General features: G+C 37.5%; 1 protein-coding gene across 2 annotated transcripts in view; it reads left to right on the top strand.

Annotated features, from left to right (window-relative positions):
• Nucleotides 1–25,170, top strand: part of WDR48 (WD repeat domain 48) — a 43,475-nt gene that overhangs the window by 15,357 nt on the left and 2,948 nt on the right. The window contains exons 6-18 of one of the 2 annotated variants that reach the window (XM_034401726.3): nt 7,272–7,360; nt 9,491–9,592; nt 10,267–10,491; nt 12,876–12,950; nt 13,665–13,767; nt 14,952–15,049; nt 15,851–15,958; nt 16,583–16,679; nt 17,559–17,654; nt 19,919–20,027; nt 21,330–21,417; nt 23,740–23,816; nt 23,904–24,096. In XM_034401726.3, the coding sequence (XP_034257617.1) occupies nt 7,272–7,360; nt 9,491–9,592; nt 10,267–10,491; nt 12,876–12,950; nt 13,665–13,767; nt 14,952–15,049; nt 15,851–15,958; nt 16,583–16,679; nt 17,559–17,654; nt 19,919–20,027; nt 21,330–21,417; nt 23,740–23,816; nt 23,904–24,096 (1,460 nt within the window). The remainder of the gene's footprint in view (nt 1–7,271; nt 7,361–9,490; nt 9,593–10,266; nt 10,492–12,875; nt 12,951–13,664; nt 13,768–14,951; nt 15,050–15,850; nt 15,959–16,582; nt 16,680–17,558; nt 17,655–19,918; nt 20,028–21,329; nt 21,418–23,739; nt 23,817–23,903; nt 24,097–25,170) is intronic. The other variant, XM_034401727.3, reaches the window with a different exon arrangement.

Raw genomic sequence — 25,170 nt, forward strand, 5'->3', positions numbered from 1 at the left:
CCTTTCCATATTGACCTATTATGTCCAACATATGTGGTGCCAATTCTATAGGTTGAGATAAAGTAACAACCAGATCATCTGCAAACGCTCTTAATCTATAATCTTGCTGTCTAATTACAATTCCTTTTATTTTATCAGAGTCACGTATCTTCTTCAGCAAAACTTCTAAAGTTAAAATAAACAGCAATGGAGACAATGGACAACCCTGCCTTGTACCTTTCTCAATTTTAAAAGAATCTGTTAAACCTCCAGTAACTATTATTTATGCTGTTTGTTCCTGATATATTGCTCTAATTGATTGTATAAAATATCTCCAAAATGCATTTTTTCTATTATCTTAAACAAAAATTGCCAATTCAATCAATCAAATGCCTTCTCTGCATCCAAAAATACGAGCGCTGCAGGGACGTGGTTGTTTTTTTCCAAATATTCCATTAAATTTACAATTTGTCTAACATTATATTTCATTTGCCTCCCTTTTATAAACCCTGATTGGTCATTATGAATTGTCTGTTGTATAACTGGCATTAATCTATTCGCTTATATCTTGGCAAAAACTTTGTAATCAGTGTTCAAAAGTGATATTGGCCTAAAATTTTCAGATTTTCCTTCGGGATCAATGAAACAAAAGCCGTTCTCCAGGAGGGTGGAACTCCTCCCCCTAATTGAATTTTACAAAATAAAACTCTAAGCGGTTCTACCATTTCCGACTGTAAATTCTTGTACTAAACAGCTGTTAATCCATCTGTTCCCGGAGCCTTACCTGTCTTTAACTGCTTAATTGCTGCAATAATCTCCTCAGAAGTTATTGGCTGATTCAGTCCTTCCCTCTGTTCTAACGTTAATTCAGGAATATTCTCTTCCTTTAGGTATCTATATCTATGCCTTGTATTGAATCACTAGCATATAACTTAGTATAAAATTCTAAAAAAGCCTTTTTGATCATATTCTGTTGATGAACTTCCTTACCTCTAAATTCTATCTTACCAATAACCCATTATTTCGTTTTATCCTCAACACATAAGCCAACCACCTGCCTGGTTTATTAGCATTACGAAATGTATTGTGTTTAGCATATTGTAAACTTGTTGCCACTTGATCAGCCATCAACATATTAAATTGCTCTCGTAGTATATTTATTGTTTCTTTTACTTTCTTATCTCCTGGATTAATTGTGAGTACCTGTTCTTTCTTTTTTATTTCCTCCTCTATCTCTTTCCGCTTCTTTTGTTGTTTTAATCTATATTTATTATTCATATGTATTAAAGTTCCCCTCATATAAGCCTTACTTGCATCCCAAACCATTTCCATAGAAGTACCTTTATGCATATTAATAGCAAAAAATTCTTTCATTTGTTTTTTAAGCTCATTCACATTTTCTTCATATCTAAATAAATTTTCATTTAACCTCCAAGACCTCCTTTCTCCCCTCTCCTGTTCCAATTCCACCCAAACCGGACTATGATCAGTTAAGAGTTCTTGGACATATCTTCGTCTTCTTCACCCTAGAAATAAAATCATTTGTGATTAGTATGAAATCAATCCTGGAAAAGGATTGATGTCTATCAGAAAAAAATGTAAAGCCTGTCTCCTCAACATTACGTTCTCTCCAAATATCTCTCAATTTCGTATCTTCCATCATATCAAAAAAGGATTTAGGTAATTTTGTACGTGTTGAGATCTTTGATAAACTTTTTTTATCCTTCTGTGTAACTATTACTCCATTCCAATCACCCATTAGTATAAAAGATTTATAGTCCCATTGTATTATTTTAGTGTGTAAAAATTATAAAACTTATCTTGTTGTTGATTAGGGGCGTATATTCCAATTAAAAGCATTTTTGCAGTCTGAGTTAATAATTCAATTGCAATATATCTTCCTTGAATATCTGCCTCAATTAAATTAGCTACTAATCCTTTCTTTACATATATAACTAGCCCATTTTTCTTCTCTGGCACTGATGCCACAAAGTGTGTACCTAATCTTGAATTTATCAAATATTTTTGGTCTGATAGTCTAATGTGTGTTTCTTGCAAACAAATAACATCGTTCTTAAATTGTTTCAAATAATGAAATACTTTGTTTCTTTTTTGTGGTGAGTTTAAACCATTAACATTCCAAGATAGGAATTTAGTTGCCATCTTTGGCCTTTCGAAGCTTCAAGAGCATCAGCTGAATATCCTCCTCCATCTTACTCTTCAGCCTAGCCCCCCCCCGCTTCTGTTTTTTGAACTTCTTGAGGTAAATATTGAAGTTGTTGCACTTTTAATTGTTGTTCTTGACGCTTATAGGTTGCTCGGGTCAGTCGTTGTTCTCTTGGCTCTTCCTTCTTAAATGATTCCAGAGTTGGGGGTGGGCCCCCAAGATCCAGATCTTCTTCCATGATGATTCCTCCAACTGCTACTTCAGCATAAGTTTGTATCTGCTTTCCATCTTTCTCTTGTTGTAACATCTCAATTTTCTTTCTGCCCCCCCCCCACCCCCCGGTGAGGGTGGATGTCCAGCCTTTAGAACATTAACATAGAAATCTTTTGCCTTCCAAACTGTTTAACCGGTATCTTTCTCCACTATAATTCACTATTAGACCAATTGGAACATCCCATCTGTACTGCACTTGTTGATTTCTCAGTTCATTTACCAAAAAGTCCTTTCTGCTTCTTAACATTTTTGGAGGAATCTCTTGTCCAGCCACTTGAACCTTATTCTTATAGGAAGCTTGTAAGATGTCATTTCTAATCCTGGTTGTGAAATAAATCACCACATCTCTTGGCAACTGCCTTTGTCTTGCCACCCAGGAGTTAACCCTGTAGATTTGATCAATTCGGCTTGCCACATCATCTGGACTTTCTTTATAAAATAGTTTTTATTAAATATAAATATTAAAAAAGACATACATAACATATACACAACAAACATTTATACAACATATACACAAAAAGAGTGTAATTTCTTCTTAAGCATTTTTTCAGAGTGACGTTCTACAATTCTACTTATAATATATTCCTTCACCTCTCTTTAATCTAATAATATTTTTTATTACATATATATGTATCAATCGGTAATATATCCCCTATATTTTTTGTATATTTCTATTTTTTAACCAATTATACCAATTATTCCATATTTTATAATAGTCTGATTCTTCTTTTTCTTGTAATTCTTTGGTTAACCTATCCATTTCAGCGCATTCTAAAATTTTCCCTATTACTTCTGTTTCACTTGGTATTTTTTCTTGTTTCCAATTTCTTGCGTAGGTTATTCTTGCAGCAGTTAATATATGGATTGTAAGATATTTGATATCCTTAGGGTATGATTTGTTAAATATTCCTAATAAAAATGTTTCTGGTTCTTTTTCAATCTGTGTTTTTGTTATTTGTTCCAACCATTTTTTGATGTTAGACCAAAATTTCTTTGCTGCCGGGCACGTCCACCATAAATGATAGAAAGTCCCTTGTGCCTTTTTGCACTTCCAACAAATTGGGCTATTTTTAAGTTGTATTTTTGCCAATCTGGTTGGAGACATATGCCACCGATAAAACATTTTCAGTTGGTTTTCCTTGTACGCCGTTGCTTTCGTTAACTTTAGATTTACTTGCCAGAACTTTTCCCATTTTTCCAAAGGTATTGTGTGTTTGATATTTTGAGCCCACTTGATCATCGTTTCTTTGACTGTCTCTTCTTCCAATTTATAGCGTAGGAGAAATTTATAAATTCTACTAATTAATTTATTTTCTGAATCTAATATAATTTTATCTATTTCTTGTTTTTGCTTATAAATTTCATATGTTTTTATATGTTCTCTATATTTGGATTGTATTTGAGTGTAAGTCCACCAGTCTATTCCTCTGTGTAAATCTATCTCCAATTGTTGTTTTGTCTTTAGTTTGCCTTGATAGTCAATTATATCTTTATATCTAATTATTTTTGTCTTATCTGTTAAGTTTGGGTGCCTAATTGATTCAGCCAGTGCTAGCCAATTTGGTATCTTCATATAATGTTGTTTTTTAATTTTAAGCCAAATTTGTAATAGTGAGTTCCTTATTGTATGTGTTTTAAAATATGAATGTGTTTTGTATTTCTCATCCCACATAAAGGAGTGCCAGCCAGTTTGAAGTTCGTGTCCCTCAATTGTTAAAATTCTAGAGTCCTTTAATTCTATCCAATCTTTGACCCACGATAGTACTGCTGCTTGGTAGTATATCTCCCAGTCAGGGAGTGCAGCTCCTCCTCTATCTTTTGTATCCTGAAGCAGTTTAAATTTTATTCGTGGCCTTTTCCCTTGCCATATAAATTTAGATGTTATTTTATTCAGCTTTTCAAAAAACGGTTTATCTATTTTAATTGGGGTGACGTGAAACAAATATAAAAATTTAGGTAATATAGTCATTTTGATGGCCGAAATTCTTCCTAGGAATGAAATGTGTAAATTTTCCCATTTTTCTAAGCATCTGGACTTTCTTTAATTAGCCCTGCAATTGCTTCTGCACAAATATCCTTTAAATTTTCCCGGTTATTTTCTTTTAACCCTCTCAGTCTCAGGGCAAATTCCATAGATCTATATTGTAACATTACCAATTCATCATCCACCTTCTCTGTTTTAGTCATAATGTCTCCTACTTTGTTTTCCAAGTTCAGATTGGCTTCATTGATTTCTTCCACTCTCTCATCCACCTGAACAATAAGTTTTGCCAATCCTGAAACTGCTAAAACAATATAATCTCTTATTTCATCATGCTTTTCTTCAACAACTTCTTTAATTGACTTTATATCCTCCTCAAATTTTTTTAATTTCCCTTCCACAATTACTGTTAGGTTATTCATAGCTACAGCTTGATTATTCATGGCTTCTTTTATAAATTCTTTGAGTTCATTAAAAGAAGCCTCCTGACTCTGTGAATCAGCCGGAATTTGTGCTTTCTGTGTCACTACTGACACTACTGGAGAACCTCCTCCACTTCTAGAAGCTCCTAGCTTAACTTGTTTAGAAGCCATCTTTTTTTTTTTAAGTCTTTTTTCCTTTCACAGCCACAAAATCCCTTGAACAATTTTCAAAAGCTTGTAATTTATAGTCTCTAATTTATCAAGAAAAATAGTCTTTTCTCCACAAGCACTCAATTCCCAGCAGCTTTAATCCACTCTCAAAGTGCAAAGTTCTCAATAAACACTTTCGTTTCTAACTTTCACCTTCACACCCATAACAAAGGCGCCATCTTCAGCCTCCAGCTCTAAGAGATTCAATTAGAAACAATGTAAATCCGGAGTTAAGCACTGTTACTTATAAAGCTTGTTCTCCTGTTTCGGCTCTGCTTGCACTTGTATTCAATCAAACTCACTTTTGCCTGCAGGATTGGTTGCGGCGTCTGGCTTTGTTTAAAACAGAGTCGTCCTGGACTGACAGTACTTAATTCTTAACTTTCTTCATCTATTCCCACATATTCCTACTTAATCGACATAGTTAATCACATTTTATATCTTATTTTGTTCTATACATTCTTTATTTTTAATTTCTATCCATTGATACCAATTATCCCAAGTTAAGTAATATTCCGAGTCTTCCTTATTATTTAATTCTAAAGTAAGTTTGTCCATTTCTGCACATTCGAAAATTTTCCCGATTATTGCACAGTCTGTTGGAATAGTGGACATTTTCCAAGCTTGCACAAGTATGATTCTATCTGCTATAGTTATATGCATAATTAAATATTTTATCCTTTTAGGATAATTTTCTTTAATAATCCCCAGAAGAAACAGTTCAGGTTTAAATTCTATTCTATAGTGTGTAATTTCTTTTAGCCATTTTTGTATTTTAATCCAGAATTTTTTAACTTCTGGGCATTTTGATTCTATGCCTGTGTTTATACAACCAAGTATTGTATTACCTTTTTGGCTGCTGTCGCACACTGCTGACTCATGGTTAAGTGATCATCCATTAGGATTCCAAGGTCCCTCTCAGAGTTACTATTTTTGAGCCAGGTTTCGCTTAATCTGTACTTGTACTTTTGGTTTTTCCTGCTCAGGTGTAAAACCTTGCTTTTCTCCCCATTAAACTTCATTTTGTTGGATAGCGCCCATTGTTCAAGTCTGTCAAGATCTTTTTGGATCCTGAGCTTGTCTTGCAGGGTGTTGGCTATTCCTGCCAGTTTAGTGTCATCTGCAAATTTTGATGAGTTCCTCTTCTATTCCCTCATCTAAGTCATTTATAAAGATATTTATTTATTTATTTATTTGATTAATTAATTAATTCTATGGCGCCCTTCTCCTGAAGGATTTAGGGCGGTGAACAGTCAAAATAACATACATATAAAAATGTGAAATAAAAGCAATTTAAAATAATTAAGCCAATTTGGTTCATCAGTTAAGATCTTCAGCATAAAATTTAGACAATTAGAAAAAAATTTATGCCAGCTCGGCTTGGTGAAACAGAAAGGTCTTAAGTGCACAACGGAAAGTACGGAGATCTGGGATCATTCGTATCCCTGGGAGTATCCTGTTCCAAAGGATTGAAGAGGACTGGGCCTAATACAGAACCTTGTGGTACCCAACTGCCTACTTCCCTGCATGTAAATGTAATACCATTAAGGACTACTCATTGAGTATAGTTTGTCAGCCAGTTATAAATCCATCTGATGGTGATGCTGTCTATCCCACATTTTTCTAGCTTACCAAGAAGTAGGTTGTGGTCATTTTTGTCAAATGCCTTGCTGAAGTCTAAGTATACTATGTCCACAACATTTTGCTGGTCTACTAATTTAGTCACTTTGTCAAAGAATGAAATAAAATTGATTTGGCATGATCTGTTTTAATTCACCTGTGCTGGCTACTAGTTATAACTTTATTTGTTTCTAGATGTTCACAGATCTGTGTTTTGATTATTTTTCCCAATATTTTCCCAGGTATTGATGTTAGGCTAATTGGTCTGTAGTTTCCTGGGTCTGTTTTTCTTCCTTTTTTAGAAGATAAAAGACTGGAATTTTGCAGATTCAAGTAATTATATAAGTGCAACACTACCACATTCTGACATAAAATTCAGTATTTCTATCTTAAAGCTTCTCTCGCAATTGAAATACAATGAATAGTTTTATTAAAGACTTCCTTCTGTGGGTAGTTTGTAAATCCTTAATGTTTGAAAATTTGTATATAGTTGCAAGCTGCTGTATTCATTTTTTTTTTTTTGCTATTAGAATTGTTATTTCAACTTTGCTTTCCCCCTCCCCCCTCCAACTTCCTGGAGTGCTTTCTCTCAAATAATATTGTGATTTCTATCCAATAGCTTCTTCCCTTAGCGGGAACAAAGACTCAATCTACAGTCTTGCTATGAATCAGATGGGAACAGTAATTGTATCCGGGTCCACTGAAAAGGTAATCACAATTTAGGCAGTTTATCCCCACAGGATGAAATGAATTGCTGAAATGATTACTAATAAGAGTTTGTGTACAGCTATGAAACAAATTTAGGAGCCCTATTCTGCAGTATAAAAGGAAAAATCATCCATCTATATGGTAGAGGTGGTTTGTTATAGGATCTCCCATTCTAATACAGTAATCCTCAACTTACCGTAGTAAGCCTCCGTGGCACAGTGGTTAGAGTGCAGCTCTACAGGCTACTTCTGCTGACTGCCGGCTGCCTGCAATTTGGCAGTTTGAATCTCACCAGGCTCAAGGTCGACTCAGCCTTCCATCCTTCCGAGGTGGATAAAATGAGGACCCGGATTGTTTGGGGCAATAGGCTGACTTTGTAAACTGCTTAGAAACGGCTGTAAAGTACTGTGAAGCAATATATAAGTCTTTAAGTGCTATTCTATTTAGTGACTGTTTGAACTTACCAAGACACTGAAAAAAATGATTTATGACCATTTTTGGCACTTGTGACCGTTGCAGCATCCCCATGGTCACGTGACTAAGTAGCAATAGCACTTATATACCGCTTCATAGTGCTTTTACAGCCCTTTCTAAGCGGTTTACCGAGTCAGCATATTGCCCCCAAACATCTGGGTCCTCATTTTACCCACCTCGGAAGGACGGAAGGCTGAGTCAATCTTGAGCCCATCAGGATTGAACTGCTGGAGTGAGCAGTGAGTTAGACCTGCAGTACTGCATTCTAACCACTGCGCCATCATGGCTTTCTCAAAATTCAGGTGCTTGGCAACTGAACACATTTTCACACTTACAACCATTGCATCATCCCTATGGTCACGTGATCAAAATTCAGCCTCTTAGCAACTGGCTAATATTTATGATGATTGCAGTGTCCTGAAATCATGTGATCACCTTTTGTGGACTTCCGCCAAGCAAAGTCAGTGGGGAAGCCAGGTTCACTTAACAACCATGTTACTAACTTAACTATAGTGATTCATTTATGGCAAGAAAGGTTGTAAAATGGGGCAGAATTCACTCAACAAACATCTCACTTAGCAACAGAAATGTTGGGCTCCAAAATTGTGATTGTAAGTTGAGGACTACCTTTAGTTTTGAGTTGCTGTTTCCTTTGGGCTTCCTTGTATATGTTCTCTTTCCATTTTGGCCAGCAGCTAATGCATTGAGTTAATGAGGCAAACAATAGGGAACTCTCTTCAGACATCTATGACTAAGTTTCTATCTTATCAGGAAAAAACCCCATAAAGGACCAGATAATTTTAATACAAGGATTCCAAGTTTATAGTTTTGGAGTAATACCATCTATATTCCTTAAATAAATTTAAATGTAAGCAATTTCTGATCAAATAACTCTGGGCTTGCTATACCCATGTTATGTAAGGATTGCATTTGACTCAGTCAAATAGACTATTGATCTGGTCCATCATTGGAACAAGATATATTGTAATGAAAGAGGATATCCTATTTCCCAGAGTTACTGCTTTTGTCTGCATGTCTTCAGTGTAACTGTTGTGAAGAGAGACCATAGCAGCAGAACAGTATTTTGTAAGCTGCAGGGATCAGCTCAGTTTCTAGAATTTCAGGATGGAGCAGAGAGAAAAAAGTTTGAGTTTGTTCACAAGCTGCAATACATGGTTTACCATAAGAGTGTTTCAACCTCAGCAACTTTTAAGATGTGTGGACTTCAACTCCCAGAATTCCCTAGCTGGTTGGGAAACTCCTGGTACAGTTTTATAACTCAGTGTAAGGAACAAAGCTTATTCTAGAATTTTTGTTATTCATTAGTTCTTGTTTTCTCCTTGTCGGCTCCATCTCCCCATCAAACTGAGCGGTGTTATACTGACATATATGTGGCTGATTTGGTTGGGTGAGGATGATGTGTAGACTTAAAAAAATATAACAAAGAACTATTTACTTTAAAAAAATCAGCCTGACAGCTCTCCAGAGTAAACATTATTTTTCTAAAAAATCTAAGCCTTAGAGGTTTTGAAATAAGTTAGCATCTTACAGTACTAATATTGTGAATGGCTTTTGAAAACCTAATTTCAAGCAATGTAAGACATATATGAATTTAATACCGCTATAGAAGTGATAATAAATTTATTTTTCTAACAGGTTTTAAGAGTATGGGACCCAAGAACCTGTGCAAAACTTATGAAACTCAAGGGACACACGGACAATGTTAAAGCTTTGCTACTGAACAGAGATGGTACACAGGTATGTTTTTAATATACTTCCATCAGTTCCTTGGCTTCCATGTTGTAATATTTTCTCCGTCCAATTAGACCTACTTCAGTAACATAGTTCCAATTTCTTAAGCAAAAATTACATTTAAATCCACTATTATATCTTAAATCTTATTGAATATCCTGAACATGAGTATTTTTTACAGAGCCAGTAAACAAGACTGGCATTTTTAAGTCAAGTGTCAAACATGAATGGGTCAAACTATGGATGAGTATTTCATTTTAATGACAAATGTAATACAGTAAATGTAGCTTTTAATCATTTAGTTTAGTGTTTCAATTTCCCTACTAGTCGTGCTAGCCAGTGGTGGGTTGCCCTCGGTTTGCACCGGTTCTATAGAACCGGTAGTAGAACCCGCGGGAGGCTCCGCCCACTGACCCCGACTTCATCAAAACACTTCGGCGCTTGTGTAGAAGCTTCTGCGCGCGGCCCTGCTGCGAACTGGAGTAAAGGTAAGTAGAACCCACCCCTGGTGCTAGCTGAGGAATTCTGGGTGTTGAATTTCACATTTCTTAAACTTGCCAAAGTTAAGAAACAGTTGAAATTTCATCAAGCATCTCCGTTGGTCAAAAGATTGCTTTTGTCTCTGGCTTTGTGCTTAAAATTGGGTATTGTAGTATTTTTTTTAAAACTCTCATTCACAGTGTCTTTCTGGAAGTTCCGATGGAACTATCCGACTCTGGTCACTTGGTCAGCAGAGATGTATAGCTACATACAGAGTCCATGATGAAGGCGTATGGGCACTTCAAGTCAATGAAGCTTTCACTCATGTTTATTCGGGTGGAAGAGACAGAAAGATATACTGTACAGATTTACGAAACCCTGATATCCGTGTGCTTATTTGTGAAGAAAAGGCACCTGTTCTTAAGGTAATATTTTTCTAAAGATCTTCTTCAAGATTGGAGAATTGGCCATCTTTTCATTCTTTGGCACGCTTTTGACTGTCCCGATGATTGTTGGAGAAATACATAACATAATTTTACCCTTCTTACTGTTGTATCTTATATCTGTATTGACTTATATGTGGCCTTTACTGTTAATGAAATGATTGCCTTTCCCTAGAAGCTCTGCAGAGGCAATTGCCTGGATAGCTGAATCAGACATCCAGTTACGAGGTCATTGCAATACCTCCATAAAAGTTTTATTTATAATTACATACGTTGTGTATATATAGAATAGAATAATAGGGTTGGAAAAGGCCTTAAAGATCTTCTAGCCCAACCCTCTGCTTAGGCAGGAAACCCCTTCACCACTTCAGACAAATGGTTATCCAACGTCTTCTTAAAAACTTCTAGTGTTGGAGCATTCACAACTTCTGCAGGCAAGTTCTTCCACTGATTAATTGTTTGCACTGTCAGGAAATTTATATACATACATACATACATACATACATACATACATACATACGTATGTATGTATATGTGTATGTGTGTGTGTCTTTTTAGCCAGGTTCTATCTACGTAAGCCAAGATATTATGCAGCCCTAGTTCAATGAAATCACAATTCACTAGTTTTCTTTTTCTTTTGTGATTTCACTGAACTAGGGCTGCATAATATCTTACGTAGGTAAAACCTGGCTAAAGAGAAAGACACATGAAACCTACGAAAAAGAAAGAAAAACAAATATTGTACCTTTACAGGGAGGATACATGAGATGAGGGTGTGGCTAACTGATGAGGCATTATAAGGCCGAAATAGATCTATCTTAGTCTCCCAATGGGCAGCAAAGGGTCTGCTGGCTGTCAGAAAGAGAAAAAAAGCCCAGAAACTAGTGAATTGTGATTTCACTGAACCAGGGCTGCATAATATCTTGGCTTACGTAAGTAGAACCTGGCTAAAGAGAAAGTCACATAAAACCTACGAAAAATATATATATATATATATATGTTTACTTCTCTTCTGTAATGTTTTCATCATGTACTTAATAATTAATTTAATTTTAATTAATAATAATATTAATAAAACAAATCACAAAACTTTTAAATTGGATTACTATACAGACATGTGATCCCTCTCCCTTTCATACATGAAATAATGTGTCGTCTGTTAACTTCCCCTACTTGCCATGAAAATCCTTTCTTCAGGATCCTGCATGTTTTTAATATAGTGCATCTTTGATCTCTCTCACCGAAGAGAGAATAAAACATAATCTGCTTCAGTATAGGATCTGATGAAATCCAACGCTGTGAACTTTCCTAACATTCTGCTGACCCCTTTTATGCAGAATTGCTAGGGAAGGAAAATAGCAGGTTTCTGTACCATGGGTCAGGGGTGAAATGTAAAATTTGTTATTACTGGTTCTGTGGGCGTGGCTTGGGGATAATGTGATGGTGGGCGTGGCCAACTTTTTTTTTTTTTTTTTTAACTTTTCAAAGCATTTTTTCTAATGCTTTGAAAAGCCTCTCTGCCGATCAGGCAACTCAGCTGGGATCGTCAGAGACTTTTCAAAGCATTTTTTTTACCACCTCTTCGGCCAAGAGGTTGCAGAAAAAAATGCTTTGAAAAGCCTCTGACGATCCCAGCTGAGCCACGCGATCATCAGAGGCTTTGTTGTTTTACTTTTAAAAGCATTTTTTTGTCGGAAGAGGTTGTAGAAAAAATGCTTTTAAAAGTTAAAAAAAAACCCTCTGATGATCGTGCTGCTCAGCTGGGCATGGAGGGGAGGGGCAGGGATTTTTGCTACTGGTTCTCCGAACCACCCGCCACCATCGCTACCGGATTGGGCAATCCGGTCCGAACTGGGAGCATTTTACCCCTGCCATGGGTTCTGTAGTTGGCTAAGTTGATGGGAACCTTCCATGATGCAGAGAGGTCACAGCTCACTTTTTGTAGCATTTGGCAGAAATTGGAAAATAACAGGGCTGATTCATAATGTAATTGGATGAAAGGAGTCCAGCGAATGCCATGGCTTTAGGCCAGAGGTGAGGAATGGCCATAGTTCACCACCCCTGCTTTAGACTAAGAAGAAAAGTCCTACAGGAAGACAGTGACAAAGTATATCCATATCCTTGCCAAGAATGTTACATGGGTATATTCAAGTTGGCATCATGTCAGATTCATTTTGAATAATCTTTCCCTCTTGGTGCATTGTTTCCTTGTGGTACCTAAGAGGGAAGAACATAAAGCTGAATCACAGGATTCTCTATCTTCTGAAGGAACCTTAAATCTGCATTTAAGTGTGCATCATTTTCTAAGAAAAATGCTCTCCAGAAGTGTTCCATATCTAAGATACGGATTTTCCTTTCTCATTTAGATGGAACTTGATCGATCCGCTGATCCTCCCCCAGCATTGTGGGTTGCAACGACAAAGTCTTCTGTGAATAAATGGGTATGAAGTGTGTTGCAATCATGTTTTAATCTACGTTTTTAAAATTTGCATCTTCATTTGTCACTCACTCCTGTAGCAAAATACTGTTTGAATATTTATTTGCTCTAAGGAAATATTAGTCGGGATTGAGAATAATTGCATTCCCTCTGATACATTATTCATTTTGAATGAATTATAGGCTTTCATAAGATTCATTAAAGGGGAAGATTGGTTTGTGAGTCTCGGTTAAATTACAGGTAGGCCTTGACTTACGACCACAGTTGAGCCCAAAATTTCCATTGCTAAGCAACAGTCAGTTTTGCCCCATTTTATGACCTTTCTTGCCACAGTTCAGTGAATCGCAGCTGTAAATTTGTAAGAAACGGTTGTTAAGGGAATTTGGCTTCTCCGTTGACTTTCCTTGTCTAAAAGTCACAAAAGGGGATCACATGATCCCGGAACATTGCAACCGTCATAAATATGAGTCAGTTGCCAAGCATCTGAATTTTGATCACGTGACCATGGAGACGCTGCAATGGGTTGTAATTGTGAAAAACAGTCATAAGTCACTTGCCAGTGTCCTTCAGACTGCCACTAAATGAAGTGGTGTAAATTGAGGACATCTGTCAATTTCTTGTAGGAATGGAAAAAAATATAGAAACACATGTTCCTACTGGATAATTTACTTAAAGGATACTCCCTTGGTTTATCCTCTCCCTCCGCTTTCTTTTTCAGAATTTGAAAGGAATTCACAACTTTAGAGCATCAGGTGATTATGACAATGATTGTTCTAACCCAATCACACCCCTGTGTACACAACCAGATCAAGTTATCAAAGGTGAGATGATTATTTGGGACATATTTTTTTTTGAGATGTTAATTTAATGCTGGCAGGGATACAAATAAATAGTATATAAAATTACAAAATTACTCTGTGTATCATTTTGGGCACTATGATGTCCCGGAGTTCAGCCGTTGTTAAGTAAACAGCTTAGCTCAAAGGGGAAGAAGGACTAAGAAAGTACCGCAATATTGCCCATCTTATCTCTCTTTGTTATAAAGAAAGGGTCTCCAAATTTAGTAACTTTAAGTCTTGCGAATTTCAACTCCCAGAATTCTGGGAATTAAAGTTTGCAAGTGATAAAGTTTCCCAAGTTTGGAAACCCCTGGTATAGAGGAGAGAAAGAGAAAAAATCTCAAGCGTTGAAGAACTTTTTATTATATTCAACAAGAATAAAAAGTCGTCTGTGTGGAATCTGTTTCCTAACCCGGCTGTCCTGAAGTGTTGATATTAGGATGAAATAAAAATAAAGATAAATAGAAAGCTGGGAAAATAGAGATACTCCGTTTCAGAGTATCTTTGAGATAATGATTTGCAAGAGCTTTTAGCCAGATCTGTTTTATACTGTAATGACTATTGAATGACCATCTTTTCCTCATCATATTTACCTGAGCCATCAGAGAAGGGAGGCAGGGATGCTATACACTCCCTCTCCATCTAGTGAGACCTTCACCATGGTAGCTCCTTCCCTTGGAACATTATCAGAGATAAGATTGGCCTCCACTCTGAGACTTTTTCAAAACGCCCTGAAGATATGGTTTTGCTAGCAGGCTGGGGATCCCTGAGTGATACGGAGCCCATTGTTCTGACAGTTGTCACTAGGGGCTGGCGATTGATTGGGTGTTGTATTGTGGTTTTATTGCTGTTGCCCAGAGCCAGTGTGAGTGGGTTGGGTGGATACATTTTCTAAATAAATGAATAAACACTATTTTCCTTTTTAAATGGAAAAAGTCAGGGATCTTGACTCTATGTAACACACCAAGTTGATGGAAACACCCAACCTTTTGAAGCAACCCCACTATTCCTTCTTTCTGTGGTATCAGAACATTACAGGGGAATGTAAGATGAAAAAGATATAATTTATCCTCCCGAGTTTTTCTTACTGGGATATTTTATGTATGTTTTCTGAATGTCAAATTGGCATGGATTACATGATCCACTTTTGTGGCCTCTTATCCTAGGGGGTGCGAGTATCATTCAGTGCCACATTCTCAACGACAAGCGACATATACTAACCAAAGACACAAACAACAATGTGGCATATTGGGATGTATTGAAGGTCAGTGGAACTAGTAGTTTAAATATATGTGATTTGGGCATTTAAAAACCTCCTCCTTTCCTTGTTCCTTGCCCTTTTAATCCTTTAGAACAGGGGTGGGGAACAATGGCCCCTTTATGACTTGTGGACTTCAACTCCTGAGCATGCTGGCTCAGGAATTCTGGGAGTTGAAGTCCACAGGTCATAAAGGGGCTATAGTTCCCCACCTCTTCTTTAGAACATAAACCAGTTGGCAGAGTTCCTATAGAACTCATGATATTTTAAATTATCAAACTTGCCACTTGTCATTTCTGACTCTGTTTCTTAAGAGTCATTTCCAGATTTAAACATCATTCCTTTGCCTAAAAGGTATTATTACAGCATATGCTTATTTTAAAAAACGTAACCATGCAGTTGCTTTTGCGGCCAATACTTATACAACTTATTCAGCCATTGACTATAATAGTTTTTTTGAGAAAGATCCCTAGTAAGGCATTTTCTTTATTTACAGTATGCTGGCTGGAGAATTTTGGAAGTTTACCGTTTAAGATAGGTGAAGTCCACTCATCTTAAAGTTGCCAAAGTTGGACATTTCTGATTTACAGTGAGCTGTCCTAAGAGCTCCTTTCAGCTTTGTGAAACATTTTGGTGGATTAAATAGAAAATTAACTTTGAGTCAACTGCTCCATCGGCAGCAAATTCATATTTTATTTTAATATTAGTATATAAATTACTATTGTATATATTATACTATATATTTATACTATGCTAGATACTATGTATGTGGTAATTGTAAGATTTGTTTGGCTTTCTCATATTTAGGCATGTAAAGTAGAAGATCTTGGAAAAATGGACTTTGAAGAAGAAATTAAGAAAAGATTCAAAATGGTGTATGTACCAAACTGGTTTTCAGTAGACTTAAAAACTGGGGTAAGGCACATTTTTAATAATAATAACCATTTCAGATGAAAATATGCTGCTTTGGTGTTTAATTATACTATTCATTCCTATAGAGCTCGGAGTAATAGTCATGGCTTCCCTTCCCATATTTTATTCAGACAATGTGCTATGAGATTTAAAATAATGCTCGGTAACGAGTGTACTGAATAGGAATGAGTAAAGGTAATAACATCTCTTTGTCTCAGACCTCTGATATCTGCCTGTGTAATTTTTTAAATTCAAAACACATAATGGAGCATATGTGGAGCATGAAGCAAAAAAGATAAGAAAAAAAAATACTTCATTGCTTTATTTCCTAGAATTAAAAAATCCTATCACATGTATCAGAACAAGAAAAATCATTTATATACACTTACAATAACAATTTTCATTCAAAAAATATTTCTTTGGACTTCAGTGAAATCTATCAGTAAAACACAATTTTTATTCTGTATCCTATTCAGGTTAAAACAGATCTATAATATAATGAAGAAATTACGTTGTTATTTGCTTATAATTGCTGTCAAATCAGATGTGCTTTTCAGGGTTTTCTGTGTTTGAATGCCGATAAAACAGTTCCACCCAATGGCCTTTTTTTCTTTGTCTTTTTGGCAGATGTTAACTATCACCCTAGATGAGAGTGACTGCTTTGCAGCTTGGGTCTCGGCCAAAGATGCTGGATTTAGCAGTCCAGATGGATCTGATCCAAAATGTCAGTGTGTTGTCTTTGTATCATTTTTCTGAATTTAGGCTTCTTTTTTGTGTTGGCTGATTAGACTAGAATTGATCAATTGGTATACAACTCATTCAATTTTCAGGACTCAGTCTCTGAACTGGAACAAACTTGATGGACATTTTTTTAAATAGTTTGGAAACAATATTCTATTCAAACAGTTCAGTTTGTAGACTTAAACTTCTAAACTTTTTACCTTTGTAATAAGGATAAATTAAGGTTTAGATGGCAAAACTACTTTAGACGCCAGTGAAGGCTTGGAGATGTCAAGGAACTGAATGTTTCAGTAGCTACAGGTAGTTCTCAATTTATAACAATTCATTTAATGACCATTCAGCAGAATGAAAAAAGGGACTTAGAATTTTTTTTCACATTTACAACCATTGCACCATCCCTATGGTCATGTGATCAAAATTGAGTCTCTTGGCAACTGGCTTATATTTATGATAGTTATAGTGTCTCGGGGTCATGTGATCCCCTTTTGCAATCTTCTGGCAAGCAAAGTCCATGGGAAAGCCAGATTCACTTAACAACCCTGTGACTGAACGACTGCAGTGATTCACTGTACAGCGGTGGCAAGAAGGGTCGTGAAACCCACGGGGCAGAGCTCATTTAAGTAATGTCTCAGCAACAGAAATGTTGCACTCAATTGTGGTTGTAAGTCAAGGACTGCCTGTATTCTGTGAGACAGCAGGTCTGCGTTTGAAAAATCCCAGAGGTTGATACAGCTGGGGTGGATTGAGCCCTTCAACAAACACTGCATACTGTTGTTCAAGCATCTATGACTAATAGCAGTACCGCCCTGAATTGTTTATAATTAGCTGTGCATTTTTATTTCCTTTGTATCGCAATACACAGTGAACCTCGGGGGGCTTCTGCTGCAGGCTCTGTTAGAATACTGGCCTAGGACCCACATCAATCCCATGGATGAAGAAGAAAATGAGATGAATCATGGTGAGCACCTCTTTCTTTCTCCTGAGGGACCGACACATTTCTGCTCTGTATTTCAAGATGGCATTCGATAACTCTTTCCTGTGTTTACAGAAAGCATTGGTGTTTTATTTTATAGAATAACCCATGTGAATCAGTGCCTGTAAAGTGATGGCATGATGGGCGGTATATAAATTTAATATATACATACATACATACATACTCCTGAGATAATTAGAAGGTAAAATGTATACCTTGGACTGGCTTTTTAAAAAATTTGAACCACTATGGGACAGCATCATCTAAGGCAGCAATCCCCAACCTTTTGGGCATTAGGGACCAGTTCGAACCGGTCCCTAATTGGGGACCCTTGAGGGACCGGGGGGGGGGATGATTTTGCATGCTACCCAGATCTCGCACATGTGCAGATGAAGCTTTGCTCACTTGCGTGGACCAGTTCATTACGGGCTGCGGACCGGTTACAGGTTTGGGGACCCCTGATCTAAGGCAGTTAAAGTTCTTAAACCTTTTGCTTTCTGGACCCATTCCCTCTTTTAATTATGGAGGATCCCCAAAGAGCTTTTGTTCGTATAAGGGATGATGATGATGATGATGATGATGATGTCATTCATTCAGTCATGTCTGACTTGGTGATTCTATGGACCAAGAGTCAGGTATGACTAAATGGAGAAATTGGATATGGATAAGCATATGTTATATTTATCTATAATTATCCTACTAATTTTTAGTAAAATTGGAATGATGCATTCCTATAGTATTTACTTATTTAATTGAAATGAAAAGTAGTCTGGAGTCCTAGAAGGGAGGAGCTCCTTCCCAGAAAGCAAAGAGACATTATTGGTGCTTGGAATGATACATGCTACATTGGAGGAGCCTGGTGGTGCAGTGGACTAAACTACTATTAAAGTAGTATTTAGCTGCCAGCTGCCTGCAATTACTGCGAGTTCAATTCTCACCAGGCTCAAGGTTGACTCAGCCTTCCATCCTTCCAAGGTAGGTAAAATGAGGACCCAGATTGTGGGGGCAATAAGCTGACTTTGTATAAAATAGAACACTGCTTAGGGGGGGCCAAAAGCACTACTAAGCAAGTATATACAAAAAGTATGAAGGCTATTGCTTAAAAGCATTGTAAGCCACCCTGAGTCTCTGGAGAAGGGCGCCATATAAATCAAACTAATAAAAATAAAAAATAAATAAATTTATTTCCATAAAATAAGCCTGAGACAGATCCAACATATTAAGGCTGTTAGGGTGTGTGTAAAAAGTATTTGTTGCTTGTGCAACGAGCAGAGCAGAAACACACAGGGAAGGAGATAAACGTACGGCTCGTGTGAGAAAAATACTTTATAGATAACAAGCAGTCTCGGTGTAAGTAAAACAGTCCAAGGTCATAAACAGTAATATCAGTCCAGTAAGTATCTTCCCTTACCAAAGCAAACAGACTTTAGTAACTCTTGGTATACAGTACCATATAACAGACGCAGTAAGCAACAGGATCATTCAGGAACACTCAGGAAGAAGCAGGAAGAACAAACGCTTCTCTGTGCTGCTTATTTATGCACTGTAGCCTAATTACAGGGTTCAGCAAACCCTGATTACGTGACTCAGTTGTTTCTTAAAGAAACAGATATATTGCCTGACCAACAAGTTAGGAGTAAGCTGCCAGCTGAACCTAACAAAGGCATGGGTGTCAAACTCGCGGTGTCACATTACTGTCAAGTGACGTTTCATAATGTTTTTTCCATTCGTGGAGCTGGGGTGGGCGTGGCCTGCGCATGATGCATCCATCCCACAAGCCGCCAGTTTGACACCCCTGGCTTAAGGTCACCAGCTGGGGAATCTGAGGCAGGCAGACAGTTCCCAAAACAGGGAGTGCAAATGATTGGTGGACAACGGAAGTCCAGGGGGAGAAAGGGTAAGTTTTCCTATGCTGTTTTCGCACGAAATTGTTAGAACTGGCTTTTCTGCTTCTGTACCCACGTGGAATTGTCAGTAAAGTTATGCTCTTGGTTAAAAAAAATGTCCTAGAAGTCTGATGCAGCGGGACGTTTGACACTCTTAACTTTTCATTAAAGTAGACATATTCAACTCCTGCAACTGTTCTTCATACGTTTGAGCCTTCAGTCCCCCAATCATCTTAAATTTAATATTTTAATTATACATAAAAAGTAGATTTCATTTCAATAACAGGTCACGCTTTTGTCTTGAATTCAGTTATCGTGTGGTCTTAATAACGACATGTCTTCTTCTTTGCCCATCTGGTAAAGCAGTGAATGGTGAACAGGAGAACAGACTGCAAAAAGGAAATGGGTACTTCCAAGTGCCGCCACACACACCCGTTATTTTTGGGGAGGCTGGAGGACGCACTTTGTTTAGGTACTGAAATTCTGTCAAGGAAGCTGGAGGGTCGGCGGTCATATTATTGGGATGAACTTTTTCATCAAGCCACTAGAGTTAAAGCTATTGAAGAGAAGCCTGTCTTTGGTAGATAACATACAGGTAGTCCTTGATTTGAGCAAAATTCATTTAGTGACCATTCAGAGGTATAATCGCATGGAAAAAAGTGACTAATGACCGTTGTTCACAGCATCTCCGTGGACATGTGATCCATGCTCAGATGCTTGGCAATTGGTTCATGAAGGGTGACGCATCCCGGCAGTCACGTGACCCTGTTTTTCAGACCTTCTGACAAGCAGATTCAATGGGGAAGCCAGATTCACTTAACAATTGGGTTACTACCGTATTTTTCAGAGTATAAGACACACTTTTTACCCACCCCCTAAAAGAGGGTGGAAATGTTGGTGTGTCTTATACACTGCATACACCCATTTTTGGTCTCCCGAAGCCCCGCTCCGCTCGTCCCATTTTTGCAAAAAATGGACCCGTTTTTCGCAAAAACAGGGTGTGCAGAGGGTTTGGGAAGCCTGCAGAGTGCTCCTGAGGGCTGGGGAGGGCAAAAACACCCCTTTTTTTGTCCTCCCCCAGGAGCACTCTGCAGGCCTCCCAAACCCTCTGTGTGCCCCTTTTTTCGCCAAAATGGGCAAAAAATGGGCCTGTTTTTGTGAAAAAAGATGTACACAGAGGGTTTGGGAGGCCTGCAGAGTGCTCCTGGGGGCCAGGGAGGGGAAAAAAAACCCTTTTTTTTTCTTACTTTTCGAAATCTTGGTGTGTCTTATACACCGGTGCATCTTATAGTCTGAAAAATACGGTAATTTAACCACTGCAGAGATTCACTTAACAACTGTGGCAAGAAAGGTCACTAAATAGGGCAAAGTTCACTTAATAGATGTCTCGCTTGGCAACATACATTCTAGGCTCAATTGTGGTCGGCAGTCAAGAACTACCTGTAGTCAAGTGACAAACTCAACTTTTCCAACAAGTGTCATGTGACTCTAAGCAAGCCTTAGAAATAATATTGACATCCGTCTGTTCACCTCCCCCCCCACTCCGTCTCTCTCCCCCTCTCCCTCCCTTCCTCCCCCTCTCTCTCCACAACATACATACACACAAGTTGGACTTACATCCCACTTTTTCTCCCACAGTGATTGTGTAGGTTGGCTGGGATGACAGGGAATAACGTAGTGACCTGTTTTCCTACATATTTACATTTTTAACATGTTTCCCTTTGATCCTTCAGTGTGGCATCTCATACCACTTTTCCAAACTCTTTCCATACAGGTTGCTGTGCCGCGATTCTGGTGGTGAAACTGAATCCATGCTCCTTAATGAAACTGTGCCACAATGGGTAATTGACATCACTGTGGACGTAAGTGTGCCGAGAAACCTGGAGGGTCTGGAATGACTTTATTTTGAATAATATTTTTGAAAATGTTACTTGCTGAGGACATTAATTACCGTGTGTGTCAGGAGCCCTTATAATGAAGCGGGAATAAATATTCTGATCTTCGGCAGCCTCTTTGCGGCTATTTTTTTTTTTTACAAATCCTTGCCATTAGCATAATTATTAACATTTTTATTGAGTTATAAAGTATTATAAAATACAAAGTAAATAGAAAAGCAGTGGGAAGGAAACAGGGAAAGAGAAGTGAGGAAAGATAAGAAAAGAAAAAGAAGCATTGACTTCCAACTCTCTCTGTTACAGTAAAATATGGCATTAACATCAAATCAGAACTTCTTGCCTTTTCATAATAATATGAACAGGCCATTTCTATAAAGATCTATTAGTCTAATTGGTAAAACCCAAAGTCAGAGTTTCATTCTTTTCCACTTCAAGCACGTAGCTCAGAAGTCCATGTGGAAACAAAAGTGCTTATGTTCTTTTCTTCAATCATAATAGTCAATTTTGCCATTTCAGTCAACAAATCCTTGCCATTAGCCATTCGCCCTGGGATTAAAATTACTGAGGAGTATTAAAACTGCTTCACCCTGTTTTAAATGGATACTGAGATAATCACATCCTCCAAGCTAGAAATTATAATTATTACAAATTAATAATTATTAAACATTTTAACTTTTTCTCATGCCCACTCAAGAGAAATGCTTGAAAATCCTGTGGAAATATTAGATGTTTCTGGAATTTGAGGGAGATATTATGACCAGAAAAGAAAATTGAACCTCAGTTTTTGTGCCTAAGCTGAAATTTAGCTGCTAGCTAAATACAGCTAAATCTGTATCAGATGGAGATAGTCCTTGACTTACAACTGTAGTGGGGCCTGCTCATTAGTCATAAACCATGACAGCAATAAAACAGCCTGGTCATGTGATCACTCTGATTTTGCAGCGGTCTTTAAGCAAATCTGTGCTTAAATGAACCAAAGCTTTGCTACGGGCCAGAAGTGCCAGTGTTCAGCAAAATCTGGTGGCGCAGCAGACTAAAGCACTGCTATTAATATCAGCAGCCTGCAATTACTGCAAGTTCAAATCTCACCAGGCTCAAGGTTGACTCAGCCTTCCATCCTTTCAAAGGTAGGTAAAATGAGGACCCAGATTGTGGGGGCAATAAGCTGACTTTGTATAAATATACAAAAGTATGAAGGCTATTGCTTAACGCATTGTAAACCGCCCTGAGTCTCTGGAGAAGGGCGGCATATAAATCAAATTTTAAAAAAAATCCTTGTAAAAATGCAATCACATTTATGCTGCACAGGACTGTAAACTTTTTGTAATGTAAAGTTCAATTTGTTACTATGGTGTTGGGGTCACCTTTGGAACTTTGAATTCAGGTTATAAGTTGTCCAAAAATAGGCCCATCATAACTTCAACTGGTCACTTAAGTGTCCAGTTGCAAGTCAAGGACCGTGAGCATATTCTGTATGTATCGGATTTGTTCTGAATCCCATTATACAAGTAGTGCTCAGCTTACGACCACAACTGAGCCCAAAATTTTTCATGTTGTTAAGTGAGACATTTGTTAAGTGAGTTTTGCCCCATTTTAAGACCTTTCTTGCCACAGTTTTGTTAAATGAATCACTGTAGTTGATAAGTTAGTAACCTGATTGTTAAGTGAATTTGGCTTCCCCGTTGACTTCGCTTGTCAGAAAGACATAAAAGGGGATCACGTGACTTCAGGACACTGCAAAACACGTGACTTCAGAACAGAGCCTTCTCTGTGGGGGCACCTACCCTCTGAAATGAGCTGCCCCCGGAGATTCATCGGATTCCTGACCGTCATACCTTTCGCCGCGCCCTTAAAACACTATTATTCCATCAAGCAGGGCTGGCCTAAAATATTATTTTTAATGGGTTATTTTATGTTATTTTAGATTATTGGCCAAACTATTTAATAATTTTAAATTGTTCTTAGCTTTTATATTGTTGGTTTTTATCCTGGCTGTACACCACCCTGAGTCCTTCGGGAGAAGGGCAGTATAAAAAATTTAATAAAACTAAAAACTAAAAAAACCCTAATTAATAAATGTCATAAACATGAGCCAGTAGCCAGATACTGCAAAGGTCATAACTGTGAAAAACTGTCATCATGTCACATTTTTCAGGGCTGTTTAACTTTAATCGGTCACTAAATGAACTGTTGTAAGTTGAGAACTACCTGTATATGACCTTTGCATGTCTACTTCTTAGAAGTTTGAAAGGACACCGACTGATTCCTGCTTTTGTTTTGATTTTACAGAAAAACATGCCAAAATTTAATAAAATTCCTTTCTATCTGCAACCTCATTCCTCTTCCGGAGCAAAAACGTTAAAGAAGTAAGTATTCAGCAGAGAATAAAAACGTTTCCTAGCGTACTGAAAACCAGTTTGTCAGCTCAATACCAATTTCCGCTTTGTCCCTAGGGATCGGCTCTCAGCCAGTGACATGTTGCAAGTTAGGAAGGTGATGGAGCACGTTTACGAGAAAATAATAAACCTCGACAACGAGTCCCAGACGACAAGCTCTTCCAATAACGACAAAACTGGGGAACAAGAAAAAGAGGAAGACATCGCCGTCTTAGCAGAGGAGAAGATCGAACTCTTGTGTCAAGACCAGGTAGGGAGCTCTGAACTCCTCATGGAAAGAGAAAGGGTGGGATGCAAGTAGGGAAAGTCTAAATTGGTGCTTCCCAGCCATGGAAAGTTGAAGATGTGGACCTCAACTCCCAGAATCGGGAAAGGCTGATGTAAATGTTCAAAAATTGCCATGTACATCTGGGGTTTTGTCAATTACATACATAACAAAAGCATAATTATATTCAGAAGGTTTGAGTGCTGAGTCAACAGCTGCTTCCAAAGGGTTCACCCCAACCCCAGAGAATGAAAAAAATATTCCATTAAATCAATTCATCTAGTTTTTAGCCATTTTAAGATGCCGGCTGGGAATTGGAGCTGAAATCCACACATCTTTTAACCGGTTGAGAAACTCTGCTTTTAACGGCAAGGCTCTTCCTCAGTCCTGTTGCTCGGTAGATTGTCTCAACCACTAAGTGGACGCATGTGACTTTGAATGTCTGGTGTCTTCTGGGAACTTTATTTATTTATTTATTTTCTGGAATCCATGGGAAAGGAGAAACTTTGCCCTCTCTGTAGGGCAAAGTTTCCTTGGGCAACAAACAAGCCTTCAAACAGCACTGCTTTTTTCACAAAGGGTTTTCAAATTCAGCCATCTGATATAACTGATCCAGAGAAGGTTTCAGATGTATGCTCCTAATCCACAAGATAAGCTGAGTTACAGGTAGTCCTCGACTATACTGTACTGTACTGTACTGTACTGTACTGTACTGTACTGTACTGTACTGTACTGTACTGTACTGTACTGTACTGTACTGTACTATACTATACTATACTATACTATACTATACTACTATACTATACTAATAGTATAGAATAGAATAGAACAGCATAGTATAGTACAGAACAGAACAGAACAGAACAGAACAGAATAGCTTTATTGGCCAAATGTGATTGGACACGCAAGGAATTTGTCTTTGGTACATATGCTCTCAGTGTACATAAAAGAAAAAAAAATACATCTATCAAGAATCATAAGGTTCAACACTTAGTCATAGGTTACTAATAAGCAATCAAATTGTTCTAGCAAACAAATAAAACAATATAAATCATAAAA

Source organism: Pantherophis guttatus, chromosome 4, assembly GCF_059756535.1.
Source record: "Pantherophis guttatus breed Tessera chromosome 4, ASM5975653v1, whole genome shotgun sequence".
Lineage (NCBI taxonomy): Eukaryota > Metazoa > Chordata > Lepidosauria > Squamata > Colubridae > Pantherophis > Pantherophis guttatus.